This window comes from Cutaneotrichosporon oleaginosum (genome assembly GCF_008065305.1).
Source record: "Cutaneotrichosporon oleaginosum strain ATCC 20508 chromosome Unknown ATCC20508_contig04, whole genome shotgun sequence".
Classification (NCBI taxonomy): Eukaryota; Fungi; Basidiomycota; class Tremellomycetes; order Trichosporonales; family Trichosporonaceae; genus Cutaneotrichosporon; species Cutaneotrichosporon oleaginosum.
In genome coordinates, this window is record NW_027072173.1 from 940,661 (window position 1) to 967,297 (window position 26,637).

Below are 26,637 nucleotides of genomic sequence, written 5' to 3' on the forward strand. Positions count from 1 at the left end.
TGCATATGAGCATGAGGCGCCGAGCGTGCCGGGGGGTGCCGGGGGGTGCCGGGGGGTGCTGGGGGGTGCCGCGGGTGTGGGGCGTGTCGACAATGCCCGGCGACTTTTCGGCGACGATGCTACAGTACAACTGCGGACTCTGAGACATGCTCTTCCACCAGCAACAATCATCGCTGCTATTCTCCTGCTCATCTCCCATCTCCCATCTCCCACCTCTCCCACCTCTCCCACCTCTCCCACCTCTCCCCAACTCGGGCATCGCAGACCGCCGCCCGCAGACCGCCGCCCGCCCCCATCCCCTCGCCCCCGCTCGCTCCCTACCTGACACTCCCACCTCGGCACCGCTACCCCGACCAGGTCTGATCAGGCAAGCGAGCAGCATCCGGCGCGGCGTGACGCGCCCGAGCGACCGCTTGGCGGCGGCCGGCGGGGGGCTCGAGCTGCGGGGCTCGCTGTGGCCGGCAGCAGCGGGAGCGTTGCAGCGCGGGAGATCGACGGCGATCAGTTGGAAATAGGGAATAGAAATGATTAGAAAGGGAAGACAATATGGGAAGTGCGGGAAGATAATGATGAGACGGCATGCACGGGCGCACAGGGAACAGGGACCAGGGCAGATCCGGCAGGCTTCGGTTTCCAGAGGGAGGGGGATCAGCGGATCAGCGCGAGTCGTGCAGAAAAAAGTTTGAGCGCGTCGGGGCGTGTGTAAGACGCTGGGATATGCTGGATGCTGGATGCTGGGTTCATGTCGCTTGTCGCCATGTATGTATGATGGCACGCCCGTGTCTGATGGCATTGCGCGGCATGTACTCTACTCTATCCCTTAAGCTGGTGGCGTTGACGACAGGCGCGACGAGGCGCGTCAAGGATGACGAGGATACCGAGAGCGATCAGGAGGGGGGGGGGGTTGAGCGCATGAGCGAGCTGCTCGAGCAGTCATCTCCCCCGGCATACTACGGTATAGCCCACCTGCTAGTCGCTCGATCCGCTCTGCTCAAAGACCTTGTGCATGCATGCAACGCGTAGCGAGCAGCATGCAGCATGCGGCATGCAGCGTGCAGCGTGCAGTCCCCGACGCACCGCCGACCATCTCGTCCTCCTCCCCCACCCTGATGATGCTCATCAGGGACACTCGGTACACGTTTCGGCCTCTTGCTTGCAACGTTCCAAATCACATCTCCATCTCGCATCTTGCTCTTCATGCACTCAACTGCTGCAAGCTGCAAGCTGCCTGTCTCTCCTTGTATTGTTATGGCATGACCATGCTGTAGCGCCGCCGACGCCACTTCTTGAGGCTCCAGCCCCCAAGCCTGCGCCTCGTCAAGTCGCGCTCTGTCGCGCACCGTGCTGCCATGCATGGCGCATGGCGCCCTAACCGTTCCCTAGAAATCAATAGAATGGCCAAGGTAATTGAATGAATTTCGGCCAGGCCACCGAGGGGAGCCACCGGGGCTAAGAGCACGGCAAAACGACCAAGGTTTGTGCCTGTGAGAGAACGAGAGAGAGAGAGAGAGAGAGACGAGAGACGAGAGACGAGAGAGAGAGATGTGATGGATATGGAAGAGAAATAATAGCATGCAAGCATGCAAGATTGGAGAGAATGCGAAAAGAAACCCGCTCTCGGCCCGTGTTGGGATTTGAATGACCCCTTCAAGCACCCTCGAACACTGTTCCGCCTTCCCTCCCCCCTCCCCCCAGGGAATCCCCAATCGCATCCATCCAGCCGATCCACCCATCCACGTCCTCCTCCACTCCTCACTCTCCGTCCATCCTTCCAACACATCTCTCTCTCTCTCTTTCTCTCTTTCTCTCTTTCTCTCTCTCTCCTCCATCTCTACTCTCCTTCTCATCACCCTCCAACCTCCTCTCCCCCCCCCCCCCCCCCCCAAACTCCCACACACTCAAAATGAAGATAAGTCCTTCCTGGCTCCAGACCACCACCAACCGCACCTCGTCGTCCCCAATAGCCACCACCACACATTCCGAGTACATTTCTGACAGCTGTGCACGCTCTTATCCTTGTCGGTGGTTTCGGCACTCGTCTTAGGCCCCTCACTGTGAGTTCTTCCACCTCCCAGCGCCCCATCAGCCAGCTGCATACGCTGCGATCGAGGCATGCCGCATCAACTCCGGCGGCATATTGCTCTGCAACGTGACGCGACGCGCCTGCTAACGCGCCCAGCTGTCGTGGCCCAAGCCCCTCGTCGAGTTCTGCAACAAGGCAAGTTGACACCAACTAATATTTTACAAGCCCCGAGCATCACCACTAACCTCCAGGCCATGATGTGCGTACACACCACACTCCGGGGCGTCGGCGATCCCAGCGTAGCGATTTCCGCAGTCACCCGTGTCAAAGACGCGGCGAGGGCTGCCCTCCTCGTTGCATCGTAGCCGCTGGAACCCTACCCCTGCACCCCACTATTCGCTTAATGCTAACCTCGCAGCCTACACCAGATCGAGGCCCTCGTCAAGGTTTGTCAACCCCGCTAACCCTGCTGACGTGTCAGGCCGGTGTCAAGGACATTGTTCTTGCCGTCAACTACCGCCCCGAGGTCATGGTCTCGGTCCTTAAGAAGACCGAGGAGGAGTACGGCATCACCATCAACTTCTCCGTTGAGACTGAGCCTTTGGGCACTGGTGTGTAGCTTTTGGCTGTGCCTTTGGGGCAGACAGACAACGCGCAACGATCTGACGCCGCAGCCGGCCCCCTCGCCCTTGCCCGCGACATCCTTGGCAAGGACGACTCGCCATTCTTTGTCCTCAACTCGGACGTCACCTGCACTTACCCCTTTGAGGCGTTCCGTGATTTCCACCTCAAGCACGGCTGCGAAGGCTCGATTATGGTCACCAAGGTCTCCGAGCCTTCGGCGTACGGTGTCGTCGTCACCAAGCCCGGGTCTACAATCATTGACCGTTTCGTTGAAAAGCCCGTCGAGTTTGTCGGCAACCGCATCAACGCCGGTATCTACATGTTCAACCCTTCTGTCCTCGACCGCATCGAGGTAAGCTCACCCCTCTTTTAGCCGCTAACAACAGCTCCGCCCCACATCGATCGAGAAGGAGATCTTCCCCGCCATCGCTGCCGACCAGCAGCTGCACGCCTACGACCTCCAGGGCTTCTGGATGGACGTCGGACAGCCCAAGGATTTCATCTCGGGTGCGTGATCGCGCGAATCGCGGTTCTGACAGCAGGCACCTGCCTCTACCTCTCCCACCTCACGTCGCAGGGCTCGCCTGATCTCGCCGACCCGGCGCAGAACAAGTGGGTGCACGGCGGCAACGTCCTCGTCGACCCTACGGCCGAGATCGACCCCACTGCTCTCGTTGGCCCCAACGTCGTTATTGGCCCCGGTGCCAAGATTGGCAAGGGCGCGCGTCTCCAGCGCTGCGTGATCATGTCCAACGCCGAGGTCCGCGACCACGCGTGGATTGCGTCGTCTATTATCGGCTGGAACTCGACTGTTGGCCGCTGGGTGAGTGGAGATGTTGGGTGGTGGGCGGTGCAAAGAGTGCAGCGTTGCTCTGGCAGATCCGGCGGATGCCGCCAGACGGAATATTGCCAGCCTGATGTCCAGTTTTGGACTCCAGCGAAGGCAAACTTGGTTTGCTTGCTATCGGCTGCCATGTCGACTGCCTGCTCCAGCCTGTGGGATGGAGCACAGGCTGAGCGATGGCTGAGACGCGCCTACTTGTAAATCTTCTGGCGACCGTGCCTGCCTTGCTGTGTGGCTAACTTGCAGTGCCGCGTCGAGAACATCACCGTTCTTGGTGACGATGTTTCGATCAAGGACGAGTTGTATGTCAACGGTGCCTCTGTTCTGCCACACAAGAGCGTGAGTGGGGGATGGCACGAGCAGTAACTGACCAAACAGATCTCGACGAGCATTACGGAGCCTCGCATTGTCATGTAAAACATGCCTCTGGAAGGCACACTACTACTGGCACGTTTGGCGCTTGCTCTGCGGGCTGACTACCTCATTTGTCTCTCACTCCTCTCCTGGCTGTAGGCTGGGATACAGTAATGCATCGGATATTAGACGCGGACTATGTGCTGGATGGTGGACGTGCCTCACGACTGTGGATAGAGACAAGATTCAGTGTGGCCGGCGACAAGAGTTGCAGAGTTGGTGGGGATTAACAAACACGTGTGCGACTGGTTATACTTGGAGTAGAGTAATGCCGATTTCCTCGTCATCCTCAGCCTCCCCTTATTAACCCTCATTTTGAATGAATTGCTTCAGAACGCTTCAAAGCTAGATTATCCAAGCCAACAGGACAAAACAGGTCTTGTGGCGGAATGCATTCCAAAACTTTTGTACACCCTCTCTTCCTGGCCAGCTGGCCAGCTGGCTACTGGCTACTGGCTACTGGTTACTGGCTATCGTCGTCTCCTAATTATGCGGCGTGGCTTGCATCCCTTTACCGCGCGGGAGTGTCATGCTCTCCGCCACACTGGGCGCGTCGACCTGCCTACAGTACCTGGTCTTGGACCGGGACGATCAAGCCGGGTGCGGTGCGGGAGGCTCCCTGCGTGCAAATTCTATGAGGAACTTGACAACGAGTCCCGGTGCCTGTGCCCGGCACGGCAATGTTGGTCAAGAGTGCGCGCTGCAGGAGAGATGAGAGCGGGAGAGGCAGAGAGTAAAAGAAGAGAGAGAGAGAGAGAGAAAAAAGAAAGACAGAAGGACAGCGGGTGCGGGCTGCCTGCCGCGCGGGAGGCCCTGATTAAGCGTAAGGTGAAACCCAAAACAGTATCCAGACGATCATCAAGCTGCTTTTCCTGGACATAGCTGGACAGTGGCCTGCTCATCATCATCATCTGCTCGTGGCCCGCTCGATGCATTCATCATCGTCTCTCTCTTTATGCTCTCTGCTCACTCCGCTCTGCTCACTGCTCTCATCGACTAGATAATCACTCAACGCCGACAAAACATCCATCTCTCGCATACCTCCCCTTCCGCGAGCTCATCAGATCAACCTTCTCGTCACTCCCTTCCCTGGCAGCTCGAGACTTCCGCTCCGCCACCCCCGTCCCGCTCTTCTTCAACAACTGCGGCGACCATCGCACTCCCATCATCATCAAAGCTCAACTCGACATCATCCTCTTCCTCTCCTCCTCGTTTCTTTTCCGAACACCATCATCGCCCTTGCACGCCACCACCACGCCCCCCTGCGCACTTCTCCTCACTCTTCGCTCTTTGCTGGATCCACGCTCCACGCTCATCGACCTGCGCCCCGCGCTCCACGCCCCGCGCCCCGCACCCCGCGCACTCACCCTCCTTTCCGTTTCTTCGTTTCTTCGGTCCCCTGTCGGCCCATCTCGCCTTGCCTGCCTTCTACTCCCAGCCCCCCGCGTCGCTCTGGAAACGTCGTCAGCAACCACGACTCGACAGTAGAGTAGCTCGCCGGAACAGGCACATTGTCGACACCGCCCCTTTCCCACACCAACCTTGGTCGTTCCACTTGACGACGGCCTCTTGCTCAAGCATAACCTCGCTCGTCAATAACAACAACGACGCAAATTGCGCAAGCGCAACGCAAGCGCAAACGCAGGCTCATCATCGCCAAGCCCAAGCCAAGCCCAGCACGCTCCGCTTCATCACCTCTCCTCCCGGATCCTTGAAACCTCAAATTACCTTCCCTCAAGCCAAGGCCACCACTACCAGGTGAGTGCGCGTGCAAATGAGCGTGGCGCTCAGGGGCGGGAAGCCGACGATCGGCCGCGTGTCACGCCGCGCGCCGTGGCGCCGAGCGGTGGCGCCGCGCATCCGTGCGTCGCCGAGCATGCCCAGGATCGTGAATCCTGGTGATCCTGGAGATCCTGTGGCCTGTGAACAGGTATCTCGCAGCCGAATCGCTTCCGCCGCAAGAACGGGGCTCTTGACCACACGCACTGTCCTCGGCGCCATGCCATCATGCTGCGTCGCAGGTTATCTGCCTGACCGCCCCGGCGCCCGACACCCGCCCAGGCCTTTTCTTCTTGTTCTTATTCTCATTCTGACGGCAGCTTCTTCTTCCCCATTCCTCTCAGTCCCCATTTCCCCGCCTAGCTCGCCATGGCCCCCCAGCCACACCCCGCGCCGGCGCCGGCGCCGACGCCGGCGCCCACCGTCGTCCGGCAGGGCAGAGACACGATCGTGACGGTGCTGAGCACGATGCCGGCGCCATACGTGCCCACTGAAGCGGCGACGCAGAGCAAGGTGAACGTGGGCCCGATTGTCGGCGGCCTTGTCGGCGGCATCGCCGCGGGACTGGCGGTCATGGCTTTCGTGTGGTGGTACATCCGGCACCGGAGAGAGAACCGCGAAGCCGCGCGCCGCGCATACATCCGCCGGCGGCACAAGCAGATGATGGCGCATGCAAAAGCTCGGAGCCAGTACTCTGCCTCGTCGTCGATCTACAGCGGGACGCTGCTCAAGACGCCCTCGCCGACCGAGAAGAGCTTCGACGCCTCGGTGCCCTTCCCCGCCCCGCCGCGCACATATTCCCGGGCGAAGGAGTATGACCCGTTCAACACCGACAGGGGGTACGGGTACGAGGCCGCGCCCGACTACGTGCAGGCGCAGGGGTACGAGCCTGCGCTCCTCGGCGTGCTCGAGCCTGCGGTGGCGGCGCAGGCGCAGGCGCAGGCGCAGGCACAAGCACAAGCGCAGTCGCGATACAGCCGCTCGTCGATGTCGCAGTACACCTCGGCGCCGGTGACGCGGGCCAAGTCTATCCCGCGCAAGTCGGTGCCCGCGCTCCCGCCGTCTCCGCCGTCTCCTTCCTCCTCGTCCTCTCCCTCTTCCTCGTCGTCCCCCCCCTCCCCGCCGAACGAGAGGGCGCGCAACTCGCGCGGCGCGCTGCGCGCCGCCGCCGCCGACCAAGCGGCCGCGAATGCCTCCTCCCCCCTCTCGAGCCGGCACCGGCCCTCCCGCCCCTCGCCGCTCTCCGACCAGTCGCCCGCGACGTCGGACTCGTCGCACGCGTACGCCGCCGCCGCCCAAGGCGCGTGGGGCATCGGGGGCACGCGCGACGGCGCGCCCGCCGGCCTCGGCATCGCAGGCGCCGGGCTCGAGACCGACTTTTCGCGCGGCAGCTTCTACGATGCCGCGCCCGACGTGCAGACGACCGTGCGCGGCGGGCTCAGCGCCGACGAGAGCCGCCATCTCTCCGTGCCCCCCGATGCGTATGCAGAGTACGGGCAGTATATTGGCGGCATAGAGGCTGGGATCGAGGGGGAGGAGCGCAGGCAGCGCTGGATTTAGATCTGGGACTTTTGTATCATTGTATAGATAGCATGGCATGGTGTTATGGATATTTGGTTGGATGTGGAGAGGTATGTGGAGAGTATCCGGCTGCGAGCATAGATGCCAGAGTGGCTGGTTCAGTCACGACATTACCTTGATGAATTGGGGCAGGCGGAAGAGGCATGTTACGCGTACCTGTTGACGACACCGCCGGGTGTCGTAAAGTCGGCATGCCGCTTTTGGCGGCGGTGCTGAGTGCCTCGATGTCGTGCTCGAGCGCGGTGGTAAGGATGGTGACATCACATGCTCGACTGTGTCTCAACACAAGACCGACAATACGTCGACGTCGCGCTGCGCGTCATGAGTGCCGCGTTGAATTCCCATTCCCATTCCCATTGCCTTTCCCAGCATCCGCATACAGCAACGTCATGTGCGCGCGAGTAGGAGCCCAAATGACATAGTACTTCCATGCATATGCGTCGCTCGTCTGACTCGTATGCCACCACTCAAGCGCCCCTCCCACTAGTCCGAGCCGAGATGCTGGAGCATGACACGCCGCTTCTTCCTGGGCGCGCCCGCATCCTCGGCACCCCGCTTGGCGTCGTCAGTCGCAGAGCCGGCCGCAGATGGCCGGCGTACCGCAGCGAGCATCTCGTCCTCACTAGGCGTGGGCAGCGGCTGGTCCACACTGCTTGCGGATGAAGGTGCGCGCTGTTGCGAGAACAAAGGCGGGGGAACGGCCGCGCTTGAAGCCACTGACGACTCGCGTTCGCTGCGGGGCGGAGCGGGGCTAGCACGCATCGTCGACAAAGAGGGCGAGTGAGGAACTGGCGTTGCTGCAGCCGAAGTGCTCCCACCGTGCGCCTGTGCGATCGCTGCGAGCTGCCGGTGGTGTTGTTGAGTTGGGTGGACTGTGCCCAGTTCACCGAGGTCGAAGACCACTATCGAGCAGTAACCATCGGCACTCGAGAGCATCATGGCTTGCCCGTCAGGGGACCTAGGCGTCAGCGAGTCGAACTCGGGCTAGACTCACCAGGCAATATCCGTGAAGCCCGCGTAGTGAAGGCCGCGGAAGATGGCGACCGGCCCGGCCTGTTGTGTGTCGTACAATAACACAGCGTCCTGACACGCCACAGCGTACAGGAGGCGATAGGGCAAGGCGAAGATGCTGCCCAACGGTTTATCCTTGCCCTTGTCCTCGCCCTCCTTGTGCGGAGGTGGCGGTGGAGGCATCGACAGGGATACGTGGACGGGCGATGGGTTGGATGCATCGAGGGTGATGTGCTTGGGCTCGTTCGGGGTAGAACTGGTACCTGTTGTCCTCAAATCGTAGAAGATAGGCGAGAAGCGGATACACACGGCCGCAGTCTTGTGGCCAGGGAGGTGGGCGATTGGGTTGCGCGCGAGATTGGCGCGCGAATAGATGTACACCGTGGGTTTGCCCGAATCGGTGGCTCGCGGTCGTGGAGCAGGCGAGGGAGCCGAAAGGCTCTCGGATCCTGAGCCATCGTGCGACAGGCTGCGCGCCACCAGCAGCGGTGATCCCTTGTAGATCTGGTCCTCAATCAACCCGGCCGGTGTGAGAAGCAGGCTACCGTCTGGCGAGAAAGACAATCGGCGGAAGAAACGGGTCACACTCTCATCACCGTAGAGGCGCTGGCTTATCGATTGGATAGCCGGGGCAGGGGCACGCATGGCTGGCAGTGGGGGTATCGGCGAAGGGGAGCGCCCGCGACCGAGAGCTGATATGCTAAGCGCCGGCGAGCCTGGAGCCTGCGAAGAGAAGGATGAGCGACGTGAGCTTGTGCCCTTGTGTCCAGACCCCGGCGGAGGAGGGTTCATCACACTTGTGTTGGGCGTGGAGGGCACAGAGATTGAGCTGGGGGTAGGGGGAGGCTGGGGCTGGCTTCCTGTTACCAAGGCTGAAGCGGAAGGCTGCTCAGTCATTTCAGAAGCCGTGGTCACGACAGATCCGGCCTCAGAAGTCGCTGATCCTCGCCGCGCTAGTGGTGGGCGCGACAGCCCTGGAATCGAGGGCGTCCTCGAGTGACGGATCTCCATGCGCGACGGGCGCGAGACAGGGTGAACGTCCGCCACGCCATTGCGGAACGCAAACGTGTTGACATGCACGGCGCTCAGTGTCAGCTCTCTCGGCGTGGGCTTGGCTTACCGGTCGCTGCTCTGCGTTGCAATGTACTCATTCAGCGGGTCCCAGTTGACTCCCTGGACAATGTGCGCGTGCTCGCGGAGCGCAAAAACGCATTCCCCTTGTCCGTCAGCATGACGTCCAGACAAGACCTTACCGGTGGAAGCCTTCCATATAGTCGCCGTGTTGTCTGTCGATCCAGCGATGAAAAACTCGCCATCTGGCGACCATGAGAGGTCCATGACGTGCTTGTTAGTGACCTGGAGCATCTTCTGCGGCCGCCAGTGCTCCTTGTCAGGCGTCTCTTCGGGCGTCTCGCCGAATGTGGTCGTGGGCCGGTCAGACGGCACCCAGAGGATGACGTTTCCGTCTACAGGTTAGTGTTTGAGCGGAGGAAGGACGCACCGTCGGAGGCCGAAGCGAGCATCTGCCCATTAGGTGAGAAGCGTACAACGTTGACAGCTGCTGTGTGCTTGGACAACGTAGCGAGGTACTCGACGCGCGGGGGGTGAGGTGCAACCTCTTGCCCGGTGAGAGCGGCGTGCGCGGCCGCATTGACCGTTGGAATGTTAGGATGGATCATCCAGAGCTTCCATCAGCATTGCTAGGAAGCGTTACTTACGCGGACTTTGAAGTCACCACCGCATGTCGCGAAGCGGTATGACCGCGCGGGAGCTGCTGTGGGGGCCTTCTCAACGCGATCCTCCTCTTCGATAGTCGAAGGAAGGAGGCGCTTAAGCTGGCTTACAGGCAACGGCTGGAAGTCGCATGAGTAAATGGCCTGCGTTTCGTGCCAGCTGTTCATTAGCGCGGCGTGCGGAAGGGGTGGGCGCCGGGAGACTATGGATGAGGAGCTGGAAAGTGTGAATGAGGTGAAAGACATACGCGATCTCGAGAACCTTTGGCCTCATCTTGCGCTAGTTGGAGGAAGAAGGGCGAGGATGTCGTAAGGGGCCTGTCAAGCGTCGACTAGCTGAATAGCTGTACGGAGTCGCGTCAGGACTGTTGTAGTGTCGGTGAGGAGGAGCAACGCGTCGGGATGAGTGAGAGATGAGATGAGGAGACTAGTTGCGGGGATCGACTAAACGAGCTAGCAGGTTGAGGGCGGATCCGGACGAAGGCTGAGTGGACCATGGACCTGAGGCCAGCTGGACTCGAGAGACAAGACTAAGAATGTGAGATTCCTCTCCCCAGATTGATCGGGCCGCCGGGAACTGATATGGGCGGCTACGTAACCACGGGCGGCTGGCAGGATATGGCGCCGAAAGTGGAGAGTGGAACGGGGGGATGAGTTGGATGGACGGTGAGAGATCGAGAGACAAAGGGGAGATGTGGGTGCTGGAAGTGATGAGAACAAGCGTGCGGGCTGGATGGAGGGAGGAGGGGATGAGCCGGATGAGGAGGGGAATGGATGGAACGGGGGTGGCCGGCAGGCAACTCGCAGGGTTTGGTCGGCGCAGTTACGGTTTGATGGTGGGGGGGTGGGGAGTGTGGGTTGTGTGAGAGTCGCTCGTGCCGTGACCATTCATCATCACCCTTCATGTCCTCCGACATCACCTCCTCCAACGGACTCGGTGCTCACGGTACGCTCTGTATTGCTGTCGACATGCTTTAGCCCGAATCTCCTGCTGCTAGCTCTGATGTATTGCTGTACTCCAATGTCACAGTCTGCACTCCTCAGCTATTCATTTCGTCTTAGGTACACGGTCTGCAGTTCAAACCGGACTGCTGCTAATCAACACATGAGAAGTCACTGACCAGGCCGAGTTGCAGGCTTCGGCTTGTGTGGGCACTGCCAGCTCTCCGCCTCCGCCTCCCCCTCCGCCATCCTCCATTCAGCGCTCTTCACGCTATTCCTGTCGGCGGTGCAAGAAGTGATGTCCGCGTTCAATCGGAAGGCCGTGAGGACGCGGAACTGAGAGGCGGTCGCCAAGACTTGCTATTAGGATTTCGCTTACAACAGCTCCCTAATGTCCCTGCAACCCTAATGGCGTGAGCACAGGCACGGGCTGTGGCGGAGGCAAATCGCCTCGCGCAGTCCGGTCAACTTGAATATGGTGCCTGAGTGCTGCACACGTCAACTCGGTCCAAGGCAAGCGCTCGGACGCGACTGTCCATCTTCAAAACAAATCGCCGCCCGTTCATCTCACTCTACACTCGCCACCAACTTTCCACACATCACTCATCAACAATGAACCCGGAGCAGGACCCATTCGCCGCACAGGAGGGCGAGGAGGACGAGTTCGAGATCCTCGGCCCTATGGTCGTGGCCAAGCTTGCTGTGCGTCGCGTCCCCATGTCTCGTGCTGACAAACAGGAGTATGGCATCTCGACACAGGACTGCGCCAAGCTCTCCGAGGCGGGGTTGCATACCATCGAAGCGGTCGCTTTTACACCTAAAAAGCAACTGTGCACCATCAAAGGCATCTCCGAGGCGAAGGCCGACAAGATCCTCGCTGAAGGTTCGAGGAAGGTCGGGTGGCGCTGACGGCAGCATGTAAGCTCGTGCCAATGGGGTTCACAACGGCCACGGAGATTCACCACCGTCGCTCAGAGCTTGTGCACATCACCACGGGCTCTGTGGGTCTCGACACCATCCTTGGCGGTAAGCTTGAAGCTGTCTACTCAGCTAACATTCAGGCGGCATTGAGACGGGCGCCATCACTGAACTATTCGGTGCGTCTACCCTGCCCAGACGGCGCGACGGCAATATATGCTAATCTCAGGCGAGTTTCGTACTGGCAAGTCGCAGATCTGCCACACGCTTGCCGTCACTTGCCAAGTGGGTTACCTTCTCCTGCAAGCAGCTGACAGCAGCTCCCCGTATCCATGGGTGGCGGAGAAGGCAAGTGCCTATATATTGACACTGAAGGGACCTTCCGTCCCGTGCGCATGCTCGCTGTTGCTGAGCGCTATGGCCTCAATGGCGAGGAGGTGCTGGACAACATCGCCTACGCGCGAGCGTACAATTCCGACCACCAGATGCAGCTGCTGGTCCAGGCGAGTGCGATGATGGCAGAGTCTCGGTGAGCTTGCGGCCCGAGAAAGCATGCTGACAACAGCTTCTCTCTTCTGATTGTCGATTCGTGCACGTCACTGTACCGCACCGACTTCTCTGGACGTGGCGAGCTGAGCGCACGACAGATGCACCTTGCCAAGTTCTTGCGAACGCTTATGCGCCTGGCTGACGAGGTGAGACCTATGGTTGAAGATGAGCTAACCACAGTTCGGCGTTGCTGTTGTGGTCACAAACCAGGTTGTGGCGCAGGTGGACGGCGGCCAGTTTGCCCAAGCCGACGCTAAGAAGCCCATGTGAGTTGCAGCCTCCTTGAATTCTCGAGCTGTGCTGATCCTAAGTGGCGGCAATATCATGGCCCACGCGTCTACAACGCGTCTATCGCTGCGAAAGGGACGCGGCTCGTCGCGTGTCTGCCGAATCGTGGACAGTCCATGTTTGCCAGAGGCCGAGGGCATCTTCGCTATCAAGTGAGTCCATTTCCACGCCGCACCGCCTGACACCAGCGCGAACGGTATCGGCGACCCAGAAGAGTTGAAGGAGTAGTGCCGCGGTTTAGCACTCCGTCTGCCTTGGCATGTGTAGCTGTTAGAACATGTTTGTCTGTATGGGTTTCTGCAGGCCTCGTGAGGGCCAGAGCGCCGAGGTCGACCGTCGCCAGTCGAGCAAGTGTTAGGGCGGGTCACTGGGACCTCAGTGACCTCGTCTGAGCGTTCAGGTTGCCGCCGAATGTCAGGCACGCCGTCTCCAACTTTTTTGTAGCAGGCCAGGTGGGGGTGATTAGACCGAATTAGGTCCCGTCCCGCCGCGCCCGCCCAACCCCTCAGGCCTTCAGGTTGTATTCAGGGCCATTTGGATTGACGGATCAAGGAACGTAACTCGGCGGCGGCAGCTGGCGCAGAACGCTCTCGCTCAGAGTTGCGGCTCATCGTGGCAACCACTCCATTCACTACTCTCTCCATCCCGGTTTGCTCTTCCAACGCACTTGGTCATCCTCGTCAACTCGTCGACCACCTCCCCTCCCCCCTCGCACCCGTCTCGTCCCCTCGCGCGTTCCGACCAGGAATCCTCGCCTACCGCGCAATGCGCCCCCTCACGTCCTCGACGCTGTGGAAGCGCGCGCCGAGCGCCGGCTCCCTCCTTATCGGTGTACTTGTCGGCCTGCTCGTCGCGTCTCTTTTGAGAAGAGGAGAGGTGAGTCCCCCGACTGGCGCGCCGGCGAGGTACTGACCCCCGCGAATTTGGTCTCTCGGCGCGCTCCATCTACGCTGTTTGTCTTTCGCTCGCGTTTCTCTTAAAGCCTGCACCACCACCATGGCAGGGTAGCGGCGGTGGGCTATACCCCAACGCCATGACTGGCAACCGCGTCGGCAAGATCACATCGCTGCCGAACATGGACCAGCGTCTCCGCATTCTCAAGTTGTTGGGCACCATTTCAGCGAAGCACACCCGCGAGTGCACGCGCAACCCTCAGAAACTCTACGTCGACCAGGCCAAGGAGCGATACGAGCCGCTGATCGGTCACAAGACTGGCTGGCGCTCCTCGGGTGGCCTTTCCGGGCTCTTCGGCGGCGGAGCGTCCAGTAGAGACCGCGAGCAGTTGCACCTCGCGGACACGCGCTTCAGCCGGCGCGACGTCCTGACGCGCAATCTCATGTCTCTCCAAGGCCCCGACAACCACAAGTACTTCTTCGCTATCAACCTGTACGAATCGTTCGACGTTATCCCAGACCTGTTCAGCACGCTGTTCAAGACGGCCAGTATCTTGGGCTACCACAACGTCATGGTGTCAATCTACGAGAACGGATCCAAGGACCAGACCAAGGCGCTCCTCCGGCTGTTTGACGCCCTGTGCCGTTCCGTCGGGATGCGCGTTATCATCCGCTCGTCGGCACGTACTCGTGGTCAGTTCAACCACCGTATCGAGTATCTCGCCGAAGTGCGTAACTCAGCCATGGTGCCGCTGCACGAGCTGCGCGACCAGGGCGACTACTACGACTCGATTGTATTCATGAACGACATTCTACCCTGCGTCGACGACCTGCTCGAGCTCATCTGGCAGAGCCGCCGCCAGAACGCTGGCATTACCTGCGCCGCAGACTACATGTACCACGACGACATCGGCTCGCCGGTCTTCTACGACAACTGGGTCGCGCGCGACCTGAACGGCACGGCGCTTGAGAATGCCCCCTTTGAACAGGTGTTCCACCACGCCGAGAGCAGCCAACGCTTCCAGCGCCATCTGCCCCTGCAAGTCCAGAGCTGCTGGAACGGTGTCGCTGTGCTGGACCCCGCCCCGTTCTACGAGACGTTCCCCGTCAAGTTCCGCATGGCCAAGCTCACGGAGAACGAGTGCTCGGCGTCCGAGTGCTCGCTCATCTGCAACGACTACTGGGCTATGGGGTACGGACGCATCATCATGGTGCCCCGCGTCAAGCTTGCGTACGACAAGAAGGTGTACGACATCATCCACCCCGAGCGCCGAAACCTCACAGCTATCCGCGGGTACAAGCGTCTCGGGGGCATGCCGGACGACCCGCGCTCCGACCCCCAGGACCGCAGCTGGTACGGCCCGCACGACCGGCTGTTCACGCCGGAGGAGGACCTCGAATTGGACTTCAAGCCGGGCCCGAAGTCAGGTGAGTAGAGTGCGGCGCAAGTGCATGTTCAGCGAGCCGACAGGGGCTCAAGGGCGGCGTTGAGTGGCGCTCCCGCTATGACTTCGAATCATGCTGACATCAGTCTGGTGCTGGGGATGGGACGGAGCAGGTGACCTCGACGGCCCCGACGTCGACCCTATTTGGGAAGACCAGGCGCCGCAGTCGTCGCAGCCCGATGCGGTCAAGATAAAGCACCACCGCAACCTCCGCGGCTACTAGCCCGGCCAGATTAGACAGCGCCTGGCGCGTACACGGCTTTCATAGATGCATCGAGATTAGTATGACGGAAGCGTGGGGGGTTGACGAGACGGCAGCTCAGCTCGGAGCCGATGCCTTTGCTCACAAGACAGAAGTTGACCGGAAGACCATCTGCAGACGACATGCAGAAACAGCAACCCCAAGTGATCCAGTGTAGTGCATGAGTTGTATATACAGGCTAGAGCATGGGCTCCGCCTCGCCCTTCACCTCCTTCGGCCACCCCCAGAACCGCCTGTCGCGGCCCAACGCCCGCTCGTCGCGCGGCAGCGCCTCCTCCTTGGCGCGCACGATCCCGATGAACTGCTTGACGCCGCGCGGCTTGTTGACCTTGGGGCGCGCCGCGTCCTTGGCCGCCTGCGCGACCGGATCCGCCGCGCGGTGCGGGTACGGCAGACTCGACGTGTAGAACTTGATGTACCCCGGCTCGAGGGCGTACAGGGTGTGGTCCTTGCCGATGCCCACGTGCTGGCCGGGCCTGATGCCCTGTCCGCGCTGGCGGACGAGGATCTGGCCGGGGAGGACGTACTCGTCTGGGGTTAGTCGGCTGTCGGTTGAATGAGGAGGGAGGGTGGCTCGGGAAGGAAGGTGCAGAGACTGTCTCTGCTCGGCGCGAAGTCCCGTTTCTGCTCGGGCGCTGCTGAGAAAGCAGCTGAGACCGAGCTCGAGGTCCTCTTCGTGACGGAAAAGCTCTCTTCCTGCGCAAAAAGCCCTTCTCCCGGTGCCACGGCGCATTTACTCCCTCCACTTGCCTTCCGCTCCTGTCACTCACTCGTAAACTTCTTGACACCCAACCGCTTGCCGCTCGAGTCACGACCGTTACGCGACGAACCACCGCCGCGCTTCGTGGCCGTACGGATCTGCGTCTGGAGACCTGCCGTCAGCGCGCCCCGGATTCTCCATCTCTTGTCCCTCCAACTTCGGAAACGGAGGGGCAGCGCCCACACGCACCAGAAGGACCCGCGAACAGCTCCTGGCGGAGGTCGGCGCCGAGTGCCGTGCGCGCCAGCGCGGAAGCGCGCGTAAGGAGGGGGCCGAGCATAGTGTCGTAGATGACTTTGCGATGGCGAGCTCGATTTCGTGAACAGCGAGCAGGAGGAGTTCGGATCTTTTGGTCGTGGCGGGAGTATTTCCACGTGGCCCCTGCCGGTGGAGGTGCACCGGTCCGGACTCGAGCTTCACGCCGATTTCTCGCCACTCTTTGCCCCATTGAGCCCAGCCATTGCGATGGATGACGAGCACAGATCCTACTCGGACGCGCTGCCGGAGTATCATGCCCAGCCCCGTCCTCTGGGCCTCGACAGGATCTTCGAGCGCGCCGCGCACTGGCACCAGCGCGGGCCGTCGGCGCCCCTCCACCCGCCATCGCCGCCGCCCAGCGCAGCCCACCTCACGCTCCCTCTGCCTGACGCACACGAGATATCCCCCCTCGCTGGTCTCTTTACCTACCCCGACCTGGTGCCCGAGGTGCTCGCCCACCTCTCGCATCCCCGCGATCTGGCGGTGGGCGCGCGGGTGTGCCGAGAGTGGGCGCGGGTCTGTCGCCGGAGGCTGTATCGGGATATCTGGGTGCGGCCATGGGAAGATGCTCCGAAGCGCAAGGTGAGTTGGCTTACGTTCTGGGAATGGCGGACTTAACGGGGATCCAGTACGGAGCTGACACCAGCTTCTCCGCCTCTTTGAGACGCTGAGCGAGCATCCCGAGCTCTGTGAGAGTGTCGCGTCGCTTGGTGAGACAAGAGCCGAGGAGAGCTTACGCAGACATCCGATTCTTCCCACTAGACTTGCAGGGCGAGTCCCGCTCCTTGCTCGGAAACATGATCCTGGAAGCGCTGAGGCGTATGCGCAACCTCTCACGACTGGTGTGGACGGTGAGATAGCTTTTGCAGGCAGCTCGCCGCACTTGCTGATCGCCAGCGCGACCGCTCACTTTCCACGGACCTCTTTGAAGTAATAACCCGTCTACCCTGTTTGGAGCATCTAGAGATTTCTGGACACAGCACGCGACTCTTCGACCCCTCCTTGCTCGGCCACATGCCTGCCCTGCGGCATCTTCGGATCATGATGCCAGATCCGACGTTCCGCTCAGTCCTCCCAGCTATCGCGAAGGAGCTGGACAGAAGGACCAACGGCGGGCTGTGGGGCCTCGCTCTCATCTGCCGAAGTTTCAACTTCATCAACGACGCGCTTCTGCACGAACTCGCGCCATACCTTGGGCAGCTGAAACGCTTGCAGCTCGTGGGGCATACTAAGGTGACGCGGGCAGGCGTGTATGCCGTCCTCGAAGAGGCGAGGGGGCTGGAGGAGCTCGTGCTCGACGCCGCTCCCCATTCCGTGATTTCTTATGTGGATCAGTGCTGACCCCAGGATCTGGTGGACCTCACAGAAGCACCTCCACTGCCGTCGCTCTCGACGTTCAGCCTCTCATTCCCCGCCCCGCCGAAGCAAGCGGAGCTAGTGGCGGAAGACATGCCCCTCTTCCGCCGCATGCCCCTGCGCGCACTAGAACTGAACTTGACAGCCGCCGCAGTCGGCGAACGACGACAGCGTGTGCTCTCGCGCTCTGCCCTGCTCGCTCTGCAATCCCGAGTCGACTTCGCCTCGCTCACTCGCCTCGCTCTTCTCGACCTCCTGATCGATGCGGAAGAGCTGCGCGCCATCCTCGCCGCAGCACCCCTGCTCGAAGAACTATACGTGTGCCTCGCCTCCCCCTCTGCCCTAAAGTGTAGCGGGTTCGAGCATAGCCGGCTACGCATCTTCCATGCCAATGCTCCCGAGAGCGCGCGACCCAGCAGGGAGCAGCTCGCAGACGTCGCGGCGTGCATGCCCGTCGTTGAGCAGGTGGGGAGCATGAACCGCGTATACGAAGTTCAGCGGTATCACGAGAAGGGGCAGCGGGTCGTCGAGCTGGCGCGGTGGAGCCAGATCACCACGCCGGGATACTTCCTCGTCTGGCGGACGTAGGCGCAAGACGGCAAGAGGGGAAGTGAAACGGCGAAACTCGCTGTGCGGGCGGAACCGAGCGTGATGGAGCGGAAGCTGAGGAGATGGGTGAACGGCGACGGAAGCGCCGGGCTTCGGCTTCGGAGAAGATTGATGCGCTGTCGGTTGTAAACTAGAGATGTATTGTTATTGCTTGATGCGGGGGCAGCGCCCGGCTGGAGTTTCTGGCGCCCCAGTGAGGGGAGTGGCTCTCAACCCCCAAACACTCGCACTGTCGCGCCTTGAGGTCATGTTCTGTCAGTGAAAGGAAACCGGGCGATGTGTAGACACCAGAAGCGATGTTGTGAAGTAGACGTGACACGGGAGCCGGTCCGGCTACCTTTGGGATCCGCAGTGATCCATTAGTACCAGCTACGATGCGAAGGCGCGGACGATACGAGCCGCTCCGAGATCATTGAAGCAGCCGTTGCCCCTACGTCTCGAGAGGATATAAACCGACATCGTATGCTCGGAGCGGCAGCTAGCACACCACCCACAGAGCCTGCCCCCTCTCACTCAGAGCCCTACCTCCACCAACGGTCGACTTGTGAGTACATTAGTTCGCAGTTAGCTGACGTTTAGACAAGCCTACCCCTCTATCGCCCTACTCTCCCTCAGCGAACAAGCCATGTCGATGATCGGCTGCGGCGGCGACGCCAACACGTTCAACCGTGGCCGTAAGTCACCGCTTCCAACTTGCTCCACCCACGAGCTTTGCTTATATCAGGCCAATGCCGCCCTTGGGTAAACAAGGACGGTCGTGTCGTATGCGTGTTCTGCCTCTTCCCGTTCCCGGACACGCCCAACACACCAGCACCTAGCTAGTCGTCCTCGCACATCTTGAACGGTCGCGGCAGAAGAATGTCAGCCGACGAAGACCCGGACCTTGCGGGTCCATTGCAAGGCGGACGGACGTAGACAGGCGCGAGATCAAGCGGAAGCTGGATGAGGCGCTGCACGCAGTATAGAAGTAAGGTGAAATTTCAATGTATGATACCTGCGAGTAATGATGGAGATGCTGCGTGTCCTCGACCTCCCTGTGGCGAGCTTGTATGCATCATGACCGCCACGATGGTGGAGTTAGGCGTGGTGAAACGGAATTGTTTGGATCTCCGCAACTTAGGCATGCCCCCCGATAGTAGATGTCCCATTCATTGCCGCCCAACTAGATGTTTGCGGCTGCGTCAATCTCTCATCTTGCATTCACTCTCTCTCTCAAGCATCCTAAAACGCCCTCATCATGTCGGACGACGACGAGCGCTACAACTCGGATGTGGGATCGGACGACGAAGTTGAGGTGCAGCGCCCCAAGAAGCGCGTGAGTCACCTCTGCCCGAACAATGGGCACCCACCTGAGTGGAGCTGACTGGCAGGCGCGCATTGCAGACCCGGATGGTGAGTAGTGACGAAACAGACGACGAGCACGTACTGACGCGGTGTCTTTACAGAGGAAGACGAAGTGAGCCTACAAGCCATGTTGGTGGGATTTAGCTGACCCCAAGGATGACATGGAGCCTGTCCCCACGCACCAGGGCGGAGATGAGGGTGGCGATGACGATGAAGACGAGGAGGACGAGGAGGACGACGAAGATGATGACGAGGATGAGGACGACGAGGAGGCGGCGCCTCGCAAGAAGGTTTGTCATTCCGGAAATTGCGCTAACACCAGCACCGTAAACGCAAGGCAGCGAACCGCTTCCTCGATGTCGAGGCTGTAGTTGACGACGATGAAGAGGAAGAGGACGAGGACGACGACTATGGGGATGTCCGCGAGTTCATTGAGGAGGGAGCAGACGTCGGCGCCACGGACGACATCCACCATCGCACTCTCAACCGCAACCTCCACCGCGAGGAGGAGGAGAATGTTGAGGAGATGGTTGCTGCGCTGAAGGAGCGCCACCGCCGACAGGCACGCTACAATGCCGACAGTGACCAGGTGCCACAGCGTCTTCTCATGCCTGGCGTTGACGACCCTAGCCTTTGGCAGATCCGTGTCAAGGCTGGTCGCGAGCGTAACATCACCGTCTCCATCTTCCGCAAGGTGTTTGAACACAAGCAGAAGGGCAGCGATATCGGCGTGTCGTCCGCCTTCTACCGCGATTCACTCCCAGGCCTGCTATTCCTGGAAGCGCGCACCTCGTCAGCTGTGCATGATGCTGTGAACGGCATTGTGGGCGTGTACCTCACGCGTGGCATTCAGCTTATCCCGATCGAGGAGATGGCGCCACTTCTTCGCATCAAGAAGAAGGAGATTAACCTCCAGCCAGGGATGTGGGTGCGCCTGAAGCGTGCGAAGTACACCGGAGACCTAGCGCAGGTTATCGACGTCGATCAGATCACGAGCGGTATCGTTGGCATCAAGTTCATCCCTCGCATCGACTTGACCCCCAGGGAGGGTCGTGACCGCAACGCGAAAGGTCTTGGCGGCGCGGTGCGCCCCCCTCAACGTCTATTCAATTATGACGACGTCAAGCGAGTGTACGGCCGCGGCAACGTCCGCTCGAGCGGCGGCTCCTACATCTTCGACGGCGAAGAGTACATCGACGGATTTTGTGTCAAGGACATCAAGATTCCCCTGCTGACCACCGAGGGCGTTCAGCCTACGCTCGAGGAGGTCTCCAAGTTTGCCGGCGACGACTCGGGGACCGGCAAGCTCGACCTGTCCACCATCGCCGATGCGAACCGCAATATATCCGCTGGCGTTCTCTCCCCTGGTGACCAGGTGGAGGTGCACGAGGGCGAACTCGCCGGCATGTATGGTACTGTTGAGACCATTGCCGGCGATACCATCTCCATCCGCGCAATCGGCGGCGCCATCCACAACCAGGTCGTCGAGGTACCCGCTTCAAGTGTGCGCAAGAAGTTCGATGTCGGTGAACATGTCAAGATCATGTCCGGCAAGAACGCCGACGTGTCGGGTATGATTGTGGACGTGAAGGGCGATGTCGTGACAATTCTCGCCGACCAAAACCGCGAGGAAATTCGTGTCTTCTCCAAGGACGTGCGCAAGGCCGCGGATGTAAGCTCGACTGCGACGGCGACCCTTAGCCGCTTCGAGGTGCATGATCTAGTCATGCTCGACTCCACTACCGCCGCTGTCGTTACGAAAATTGAGGGCAAGAATCTTCGAATCGTCGACCAGAACGGCCTGGGGCGCTTGGTGGGCACCAACGAGGTGACGCTGCGCCGCGACAATGCGCGCTTTGCGGTCGCAACAGACTCGACCGGCAACGAGATGAAGGTTGGTGACGCGATGAAGGAGGTCGATGGCGAGAACCGCCGCGGCGAGGTTATCAACATCTCGCGCTCGCTCTTCGTATTCCTCCACAACCGCGAATACCCAGAGAACAATGGCGTTTTCGTTGCGCGTGCTCAAGCGCTCGTTTCTGTGACGCCCAAGTCGGTCTCCGCCGATCTGACGAAGATGAACCCCGCCTTGAATGCACAGCTTCCTCTTGGCGGGGCGAGCCTCATGCCCCCTCCTCCGACCGTCGGCAATCGCCGGATCATCAACACACCTGTCGTCGTCACGCGCGGCTCCTCAAAGGGTCTCCTGGGCACAATCAAGGACGTGGTTGGGGCCGATAAGGCCCGTGTCGAGCTGCAGACGAACAACAAGACAATCACGGTGCTGACGACCTGGCTGAAGCGCAAGGACCCAAAGACAGGTGTGACATACCCTTTGGATACTGGCACTGGCGGCTACGGTGGGGGTGGGGGCTACGGTGGCGGCGGCGGTGGCAGCGGCGGCTATGATGTTGGACCATACGGCGGTGGAGCGATGAACGGCGGCCGCACCCCCGCGCCGGGTGGACAATTCGGTAAAACGCCCAACCCGTATGCTATGGGCATGGGTAAGACGCCCAACCCGTACGCCGCGGGAGGCAAGACTCCCGGTGCTTCGTGGGGTGCGGGCGGCAAGACGCCTGCGCCCGGCTTCGGTGGAGCAGGTGGCAAGACCCCAGGATGGGCAGGCGGCGGCGGCAAGACGCCCGCTTGGGGAGGTGCTGGGGCCGGTGGGCGCACCCCTGCTCCCGGGTACGGGGCTGGGGGACGCACGCCCGCTCCCAGCTACGGTGACGGCGGCCGCACTCCTGGTTGGGCCGGCGCCAGCGGCGGGAAGACTCCTGGCCCTTACTCTTCGGCGCCAACCCCAGGTGTCTACAACGATCCAGGCACATCCAAGCCGATGTCCGCGCCGACCCCTTGGTCTGGACCGTCCTCGTACTCGGCCCCCACTCCTGGGGCCGCTCTCTCGGCACCAACCCCCGCGCCCGTTTTCAGCGCACCCACGCCGGGTATGTACTCCGCGCCCACCCCAGGTGCTGCGCTGTCAGCCCCCACGCCCGGTGCAGCACTGTCGGCCCCAACACCAGGGTACGGCCTCTCGGCGCCTACGCCCGGCGGCATGGGCGGGCCGACACCATTTGGCGCGCCGACGCCGTTCGTAAGCGGAGGTGGAAACATGGCAGAGGCGACCTCGGGAAGGAACTGGGACTGGGCGCTCGACTTCCGCAACGTGCTCGTGCACGTCGGGCCCTCGCAGCGTCCCGGGACCCGCAACCCCCGTCACTTCCAGCGCGGCGCATACGACGACGCGACGCTCGGCATCGAGGACACGGTGGGCGACGATGCGCGCTGTGTTGTCGTCAGCGGCGCCGAGGAAGGCAAGCAGGTCGACATCCCTGCCGAGTATCTCGTGCCGGTGCGCCCGGACGGGTCGGGGCAAAGTGTCATTGCAGTCTCGGGCGACCACCGCGGCACGCAGCGGCGGACGCAATACAAGAACGACGATGTGTGGCTGCTCGAGCAGGAGTCGGTCGACGTCGTGCCGCTCTTGATCGAGGAGGTCGATCTCGCGCGTATCTGGCAGGAGCCAGAGTACTGAGGGAGAGTGCTTCATTGTTAGTGGATTGTATGCATGGTTCGGATTATTTGTGCAGGAGCTTTTATTGCTAGGTTGCGAGACACCTCTCGAATAAGACGACTGTTAGAAGGACATTGTAAGTGGAGCATTAAGGGAGGTTAACTCAGGGTTCAAGTAACGTGACTGACTTCTGACGGCACAAACAAGCCATCGCCCAGACGAAATGCATTCACACCACATCATGCTTCCCAGGACGCGAGTACAAAACGAGAATGCGCTGCCCGATGACCGCGCTCGGTCAAAGGCCAAGCCCTCGAAGCTCTCCGCGAGCACGACATCAGCACGGCGCCGCCCACTAAGCGAGAACGCGCAGGGCTCCGTCTCGGCCCCACCGACCCAGAAGCCCAGCAAGCCTCTGCGCCAGCGCAGTGCGCTCGCCCCGCTCGACAACGTCCCGCAAGCTCCCAAGACGGAAGGCAAGGCCTCCAGCAGCGACTCCAGCTCCACCCGTCCCAACGTCGCGCGTCTCCCGCGCCTCAAGGCGCCGACAAGCTCAACACGCGAGCTGCGCGCCATGCCTCAGCGGCGGCCTGGCTCACCCCACACCCCGCCGCGCCAGGTCGCACCAAAGACGCCGACGGAGCAAGTGGGGCGCGCGGGCGCTGTGCGCGCAGCACTTCTTAACAAGCGGCGGCCGATTGTTGTGCCAGACCCGCCACCCAAGCGGCCGCGCGTGCAACGCAGCATCAGCGTGAGGGCGGACGAACTCTCGGCAGGGCGGAGCGCAGTTGGTGAGTAATCGTGGAAGTGGGGAGTCATATTGCAGGGGAGAGTCCGCAGAGTGGACGGGGTGAGAAAGGGAGATCCTCTGCAACGCGACAATGTCCCATAGCTCACGCCAGACCGCGGTTACGAGCCTTCACCAAAGCGCAGTGCAAAGGGAGACGCGATGGTGCGCAGCGTGTTTCCCAGCACCACATTTGAGGAGCCCGAAGGATTTGACTTCACCTCGCTACCTCCGCTCGATGAGCCGCCATCACCCCCTTGCGCGTTCGGAGGCGATGACTTCAAGTTCGACTTGGTGTAGGGCGTGGGCGTTTACCGTTGTATCGTTGACATCTGTTAGGAAACATGAAGATTGGAGCAAGGGGGATGAGAGTGAGATCAGTTCCCCAACGCGAGCGTCCACCCTGCCACACGGTCACCGTCATCATCATCGCATCACTTTGCGCTATTGCTAGGTTTGCACTGTCCATCCAGCAAGCTGGCGCAGCTAGGCGCTGGTGTCCGGCGGTGGCCTAGACCTCCTCACGCTTGACTTCCTCACGCTTAACTTCCTCACGCTTGACTTCCTCACGCTTGCAGGTGAACCAGTGAGGCACGCAGCGTCCGCGGCACCACTGCCATCCAATGCGGCAACGGCGAGGGCAGAAGCGGCCACGGAAGCAGCGACCCCACTCGCGGCACCAAGTCCAGCCGGGGCGGCACCACGGCTGGGGAGTGGGGAGCGGGATAGGGGGAATGGGCTGGGGAGGCTTGGGAGTAGGGAGGGGGATAGGGTTGTGGGTGTGGGGCGGGGGAGGAGGGGGCGCCGGAGTGTGAGGCGGGGGAGGGGGCACGGGAGTGTGAGGCGGAGGAACGGGGTAGGGAGGAAGGGGCTCCGGCCGGTAGGGGGAGCCAGCCGCATCCTGGGCGTCGCGCTCGTCGAAGTCGCGAGACTCGACGTCCTCGAAGTCACGCTCGTCAAGGGCGTCCTCGAAGTCGCGCTCGTCAATGTCAGGCTCGCCGTCGCGCTCGTCGAAGGTCTCGTCGCGCTCATCGAAGGTCTCGTCGCGCTCATCGAACATCGCGTTGAGCTCGGGCTCAGCATCGCGGATATCAAGCTCGTCGACCTCGGCGCGAGGGCACTTGAACTTGATCGAGATGCAGCGGCCGCGGCACCAGTGCCAGCCCTTCTTGCAAACGGGGCGCTTGGGGCAGAAGCGCTGGTAGCACCGGTTCCACCACGAGCACCAGACCCACCCGGGGCGGCACCGGTTGTGGTTGTCGGCCTCAGCCTCGGCGTCGGCGTCACGGGCATCAAGGTCAAAGGCGGGCTCAGAGCGGTTTTCGAGGTCCTCAATGTCGCGCTCGTCTAGCTCGTCGACATCACGGTCCTCCAGATCCGCAACGTCGCGCTCGTCGAAGACCGAGGCGAGCATGTTACGAGGCTGGTTAGGGCTGGGAATGCAGGGCTGGTTGAGCCGGATGCAGGTGCGGTTGCAGCTCCAGAAGCCGGGACCGCAGGCAAACTCGATAGGAACGCCGCCATTGCACTGCGTGCCGGTCCGAACGCACCAGCGGCCGCAGCGGACGTAGCCCGGGTTGCAGTTGTACGCGCAGCCGCACGAAGTCGGGGTAAAAGTGCCAGGGGCGGGGTACTGGCAAAGGGAGAGAAGACCAGGGCCTTGCTGTCACTGTCAGCGAGGCGATAGTCAGTCACTCACAGTGCGAGAGAACTCCCGGATGACACGTGTGGCGCACTCCGAGGAGGCGTGGGGGATGTTGCGGGCGCGGCACCAATTGTTAGCCTGCAGACCGTTGGCATCGCTGGTGCGCCGGTTCTCCGTGACGGCAGTGCGGATGAGGTTGCGGTCGCGCTGAATCATTTGGCCATCCTTCCAGCACCAGCCCAGCTGCTTGCCATTTGCCTGGGAGAAGAAGATTTGCTGATTCTAAAGATGTCAGCAAGCGCTGAGACATGGTAGACTCCGGCAGGACACCTTTAACAAGATGTGGTGCGAGCACAACTCACCTGTGCCCAAGGCCAGCCGAGACACGTGCAGCCGGTCATGTCGGTCCAGTCGGTACCAAGAGCAGCTGGAGCGGGGTTGAAGGTGCTAGCGCCTTGCGGGGCAGGAGCAGCCGACACCGCGCCCACGACGAGGAGGGCAAGGGCGGTGAACTTCATTGTTTTCGAGTCAAGAGGCAAAGGAAAAGAAGACAGACGAAGGAGAAGAAGGGAAAGGCGGAGCAGGGAAAGGAAAGGAAAGGAGAGGAAAGGAGAGGCGGGATGCTGAACTCGACAGCGGTCAGGACGGGTTATATAGCACTGGCCTAGACAGAGGCCAGGCATAAGAAGTTGGAGCCACCGCTTGTCGGCGAATGGGCGTCAGGACGTGATCGTCATCTCCGGTGCGGTGGCATGAGGCGGCAGCGCAGTCGGTTGCGTTGTGACATGGGTACTTTGCTCGGGCGGTTTGAGCTGTGCTTGCGGCATGGGAGTGCAACGACGCTGAGTGCTTCAAGATCGGGGTGAGCATGAGTGGTCCATCGCGTACCGCTCACGGGTGCCCATTGCCGGTGGGGAAGAGTGCGACGCGGATGTGATGATGCGAGCCAAGATGTTCTATCGGTATTCGATGCTGGCCAAGAGGAGCTGGGCCCGATTTCGGGGCGCCTTCGATCAGTTGTCGCGCTGAGAATCGGCCATGTGTTTGGATCA

The 26,637-nt window shown here is 61.2% G+C and overlaps 10 protein-coding genes across 10 annotated transcripts; 7 read left to right on the forward strand and 3 right to left on the reverse strand.

Moving 5' to 3' along the window:
* Positions 1–146: 146 nt before the first annotated feature.
* On the forward strand, positions 147–515 carry COLE_04831 (uncharacterized protein; the record flags this gene model as incomplete). The annotated part of the gene is made up of 1 exon (XM_018422422.2): positions 147–515. One exon carries the CDS (start codon positions 147–149, stop codon positions 513–515), a length of 369 nt encoding a protein of 122 aa, XP_018280860.1.
* A 3,779-nt stretch (positions 516–4,294) lies between these two features.
* On the forward strand, positions 4,295–4,543 carry COLE_04832 (uncharacterized protein; the record flags this gene model as incomplete). Its single annotated transcript, XM_018422421.2, has 1 exon — positions 4,295–4,543. One exon carries the CDS (start codon positions 4,295–4,297, stop codon positions 4,541–4,543), a length of 249 nt encoding a protein of 82 aa, XP_018280858.1.
* A 1,510-nt stretch (positions 4,544–6,053) lies between these two features.
* Positions 6,054–7,244, forward strand: COLE_04833 (uncharacterized protein; the record flags this gene model as incomplete). The annotated part of the gene is made up of 1 exon (XM_018425209.1): positions 6,054–7,244. The coding sequence occupies one exon, from the start codon at positions 6,054–6,056 to the stop codon at positions 7,242–7,244; it is 1,191 nt and encodes a 396-aa protein (XP_018280857.1).
* A 504-nt stretch (positions 7,245–7,748) lies between these two features.
* On the reverse strand, positions 7,749–10,283 carry COLE_04834 (uncharacterized protein; the record flags this gene model as incomplete). Its single annotated transcript, XM_018425730.2, has 7 exons — positions 7,749–8,223; positions 8,260–9,360; positions 9,397–9,493; positions 9,530–9,742; positions 9,778–9,961; positions 9,995–10,169; positions 10,258–10,283. 7 exons carry the CDS (start codon positions 10,281–10,283, stop codon positions 7,749–7,751), a joined length of 2,271 nt encoding a protein of 756 aa, XP_018280856.1.
* Positions 10,284–13,739: 3,456 nt separating this feature from the next.
* COLE_04835 (uncharacterized protein) lies at positions 13,740–15,035 on the forward strand (the record flags this gene model as incomplete). The annotated part of the gene is made up of 1 exon (XM_018419697.2): positions 13,740–15,035. The coding sequence occupies one exon, from the start codon at positions 13,740–13,742 to the stop codon at positions 15,033–15,035; it is 1,296 nt and encodes a 431-aa protein (XP_018280855.1).
* Positions 15,036–15,484: 449 nt separating this feature from the next.
* Positions 15,485–16,346, reverse strand: COLE_04836 (mitochondrial 54S ribosomal protein bL27m; the record flags this gene model as incomplete). The annotated part of the gene is made up of 3 exons (XM_018422420.2): positions 15,485–15,837; positions 16,077–16,178; positions 16,256–16,346. The coding sequence occupies 3 exons, from the start codon at positions 16,344–16,346 to the stop codon at positions 15,485–15,487; spliced, it is 546 nt and encodes a 181-aa protein (XP_018280854.1).
* Positions 16,347–16,531: 185 nt separating this feature from the next.
* Positions 16,532–18,268, forward strand: COLE_04837 (uncharacterized protein; the record flags this gene model as incomplete). Its single annotated transcript, XM_018420727.2, has 5 exons — positions 16,532–16,906; positions 16,971–17,034; positions 17,066–17,175; positions 17,222–17,638; positions 17,672–18,268. The coding sequence occupies 5 exons, from the start codon at positions 16,532–16,534 to the stop codon at positions 18,266–18,268; spliced, it is 1,563 nt and encodes a 520-aa protein (XP_018280853.2).
* Positions 18,269–19,526: 1,258 nt separating this feature from the next.
* Positions 19,527–23,174, forward strand: COLE_04838 (uncharacterized protein; the record flags this gene model as incomplete). The annotated part of the gene is made up of 5 exons (XM_018426469.2): positions 19,527–19,604; positions 19,660–19,681; positions 19,735–19,745; positions 19,789–19,923; positions 19,956–23,174. The coding sequence occupies 5 exons, from the start codon at positions 19,527–19,529 to the stop codon at positions 23,172–23,174; spliced, it is 3,465 nt and encodes a 1,154-aa protein (XP_018280852.1).
* A 220-nt stretch (positions 23,175–23,394) lies between these two features.
* COLE_04839 (uncharacterized protein) lies at positions 23,395–24,240 on the forward strand (the record flags this gene model as incomplete). Its single annotated transcript, XM_018422419.2, has 2 exons — positions 23,395–23,944; positions 24,056–24,240. The coding sequence occupies 2 exons, from the start codon at positions 23,395–23,397 to the stop codon at positions 24,238–24,240; spliced, it is 735 nt and encodes a 244-aa protein (XP_018280851.1).
* Positions 24,241–24,451: 211 nt separating this feature from the next.
* COLE_04840 (uncharacterized protein) lies at positions 24,452–26,103 on the reverse strand (the record flags this gene model as incomplete). The annotated part of the gene is made up of 3 exons (XM_018425941.2): positions 24,452–25,603; positions 25,640–25,843; positions 25,948–26,103. The coding sequence occupies 3 exons, from the start codon at positions 26,101–26,103 to the stop codon at positions 24,452–24,454; spliced, it is 1,512 nt and encodes a 503-aa protein (XP_018280850.1).
* Between the last annotated feature and the right edge of the window lie 534 nt (positions 26,104–26,637).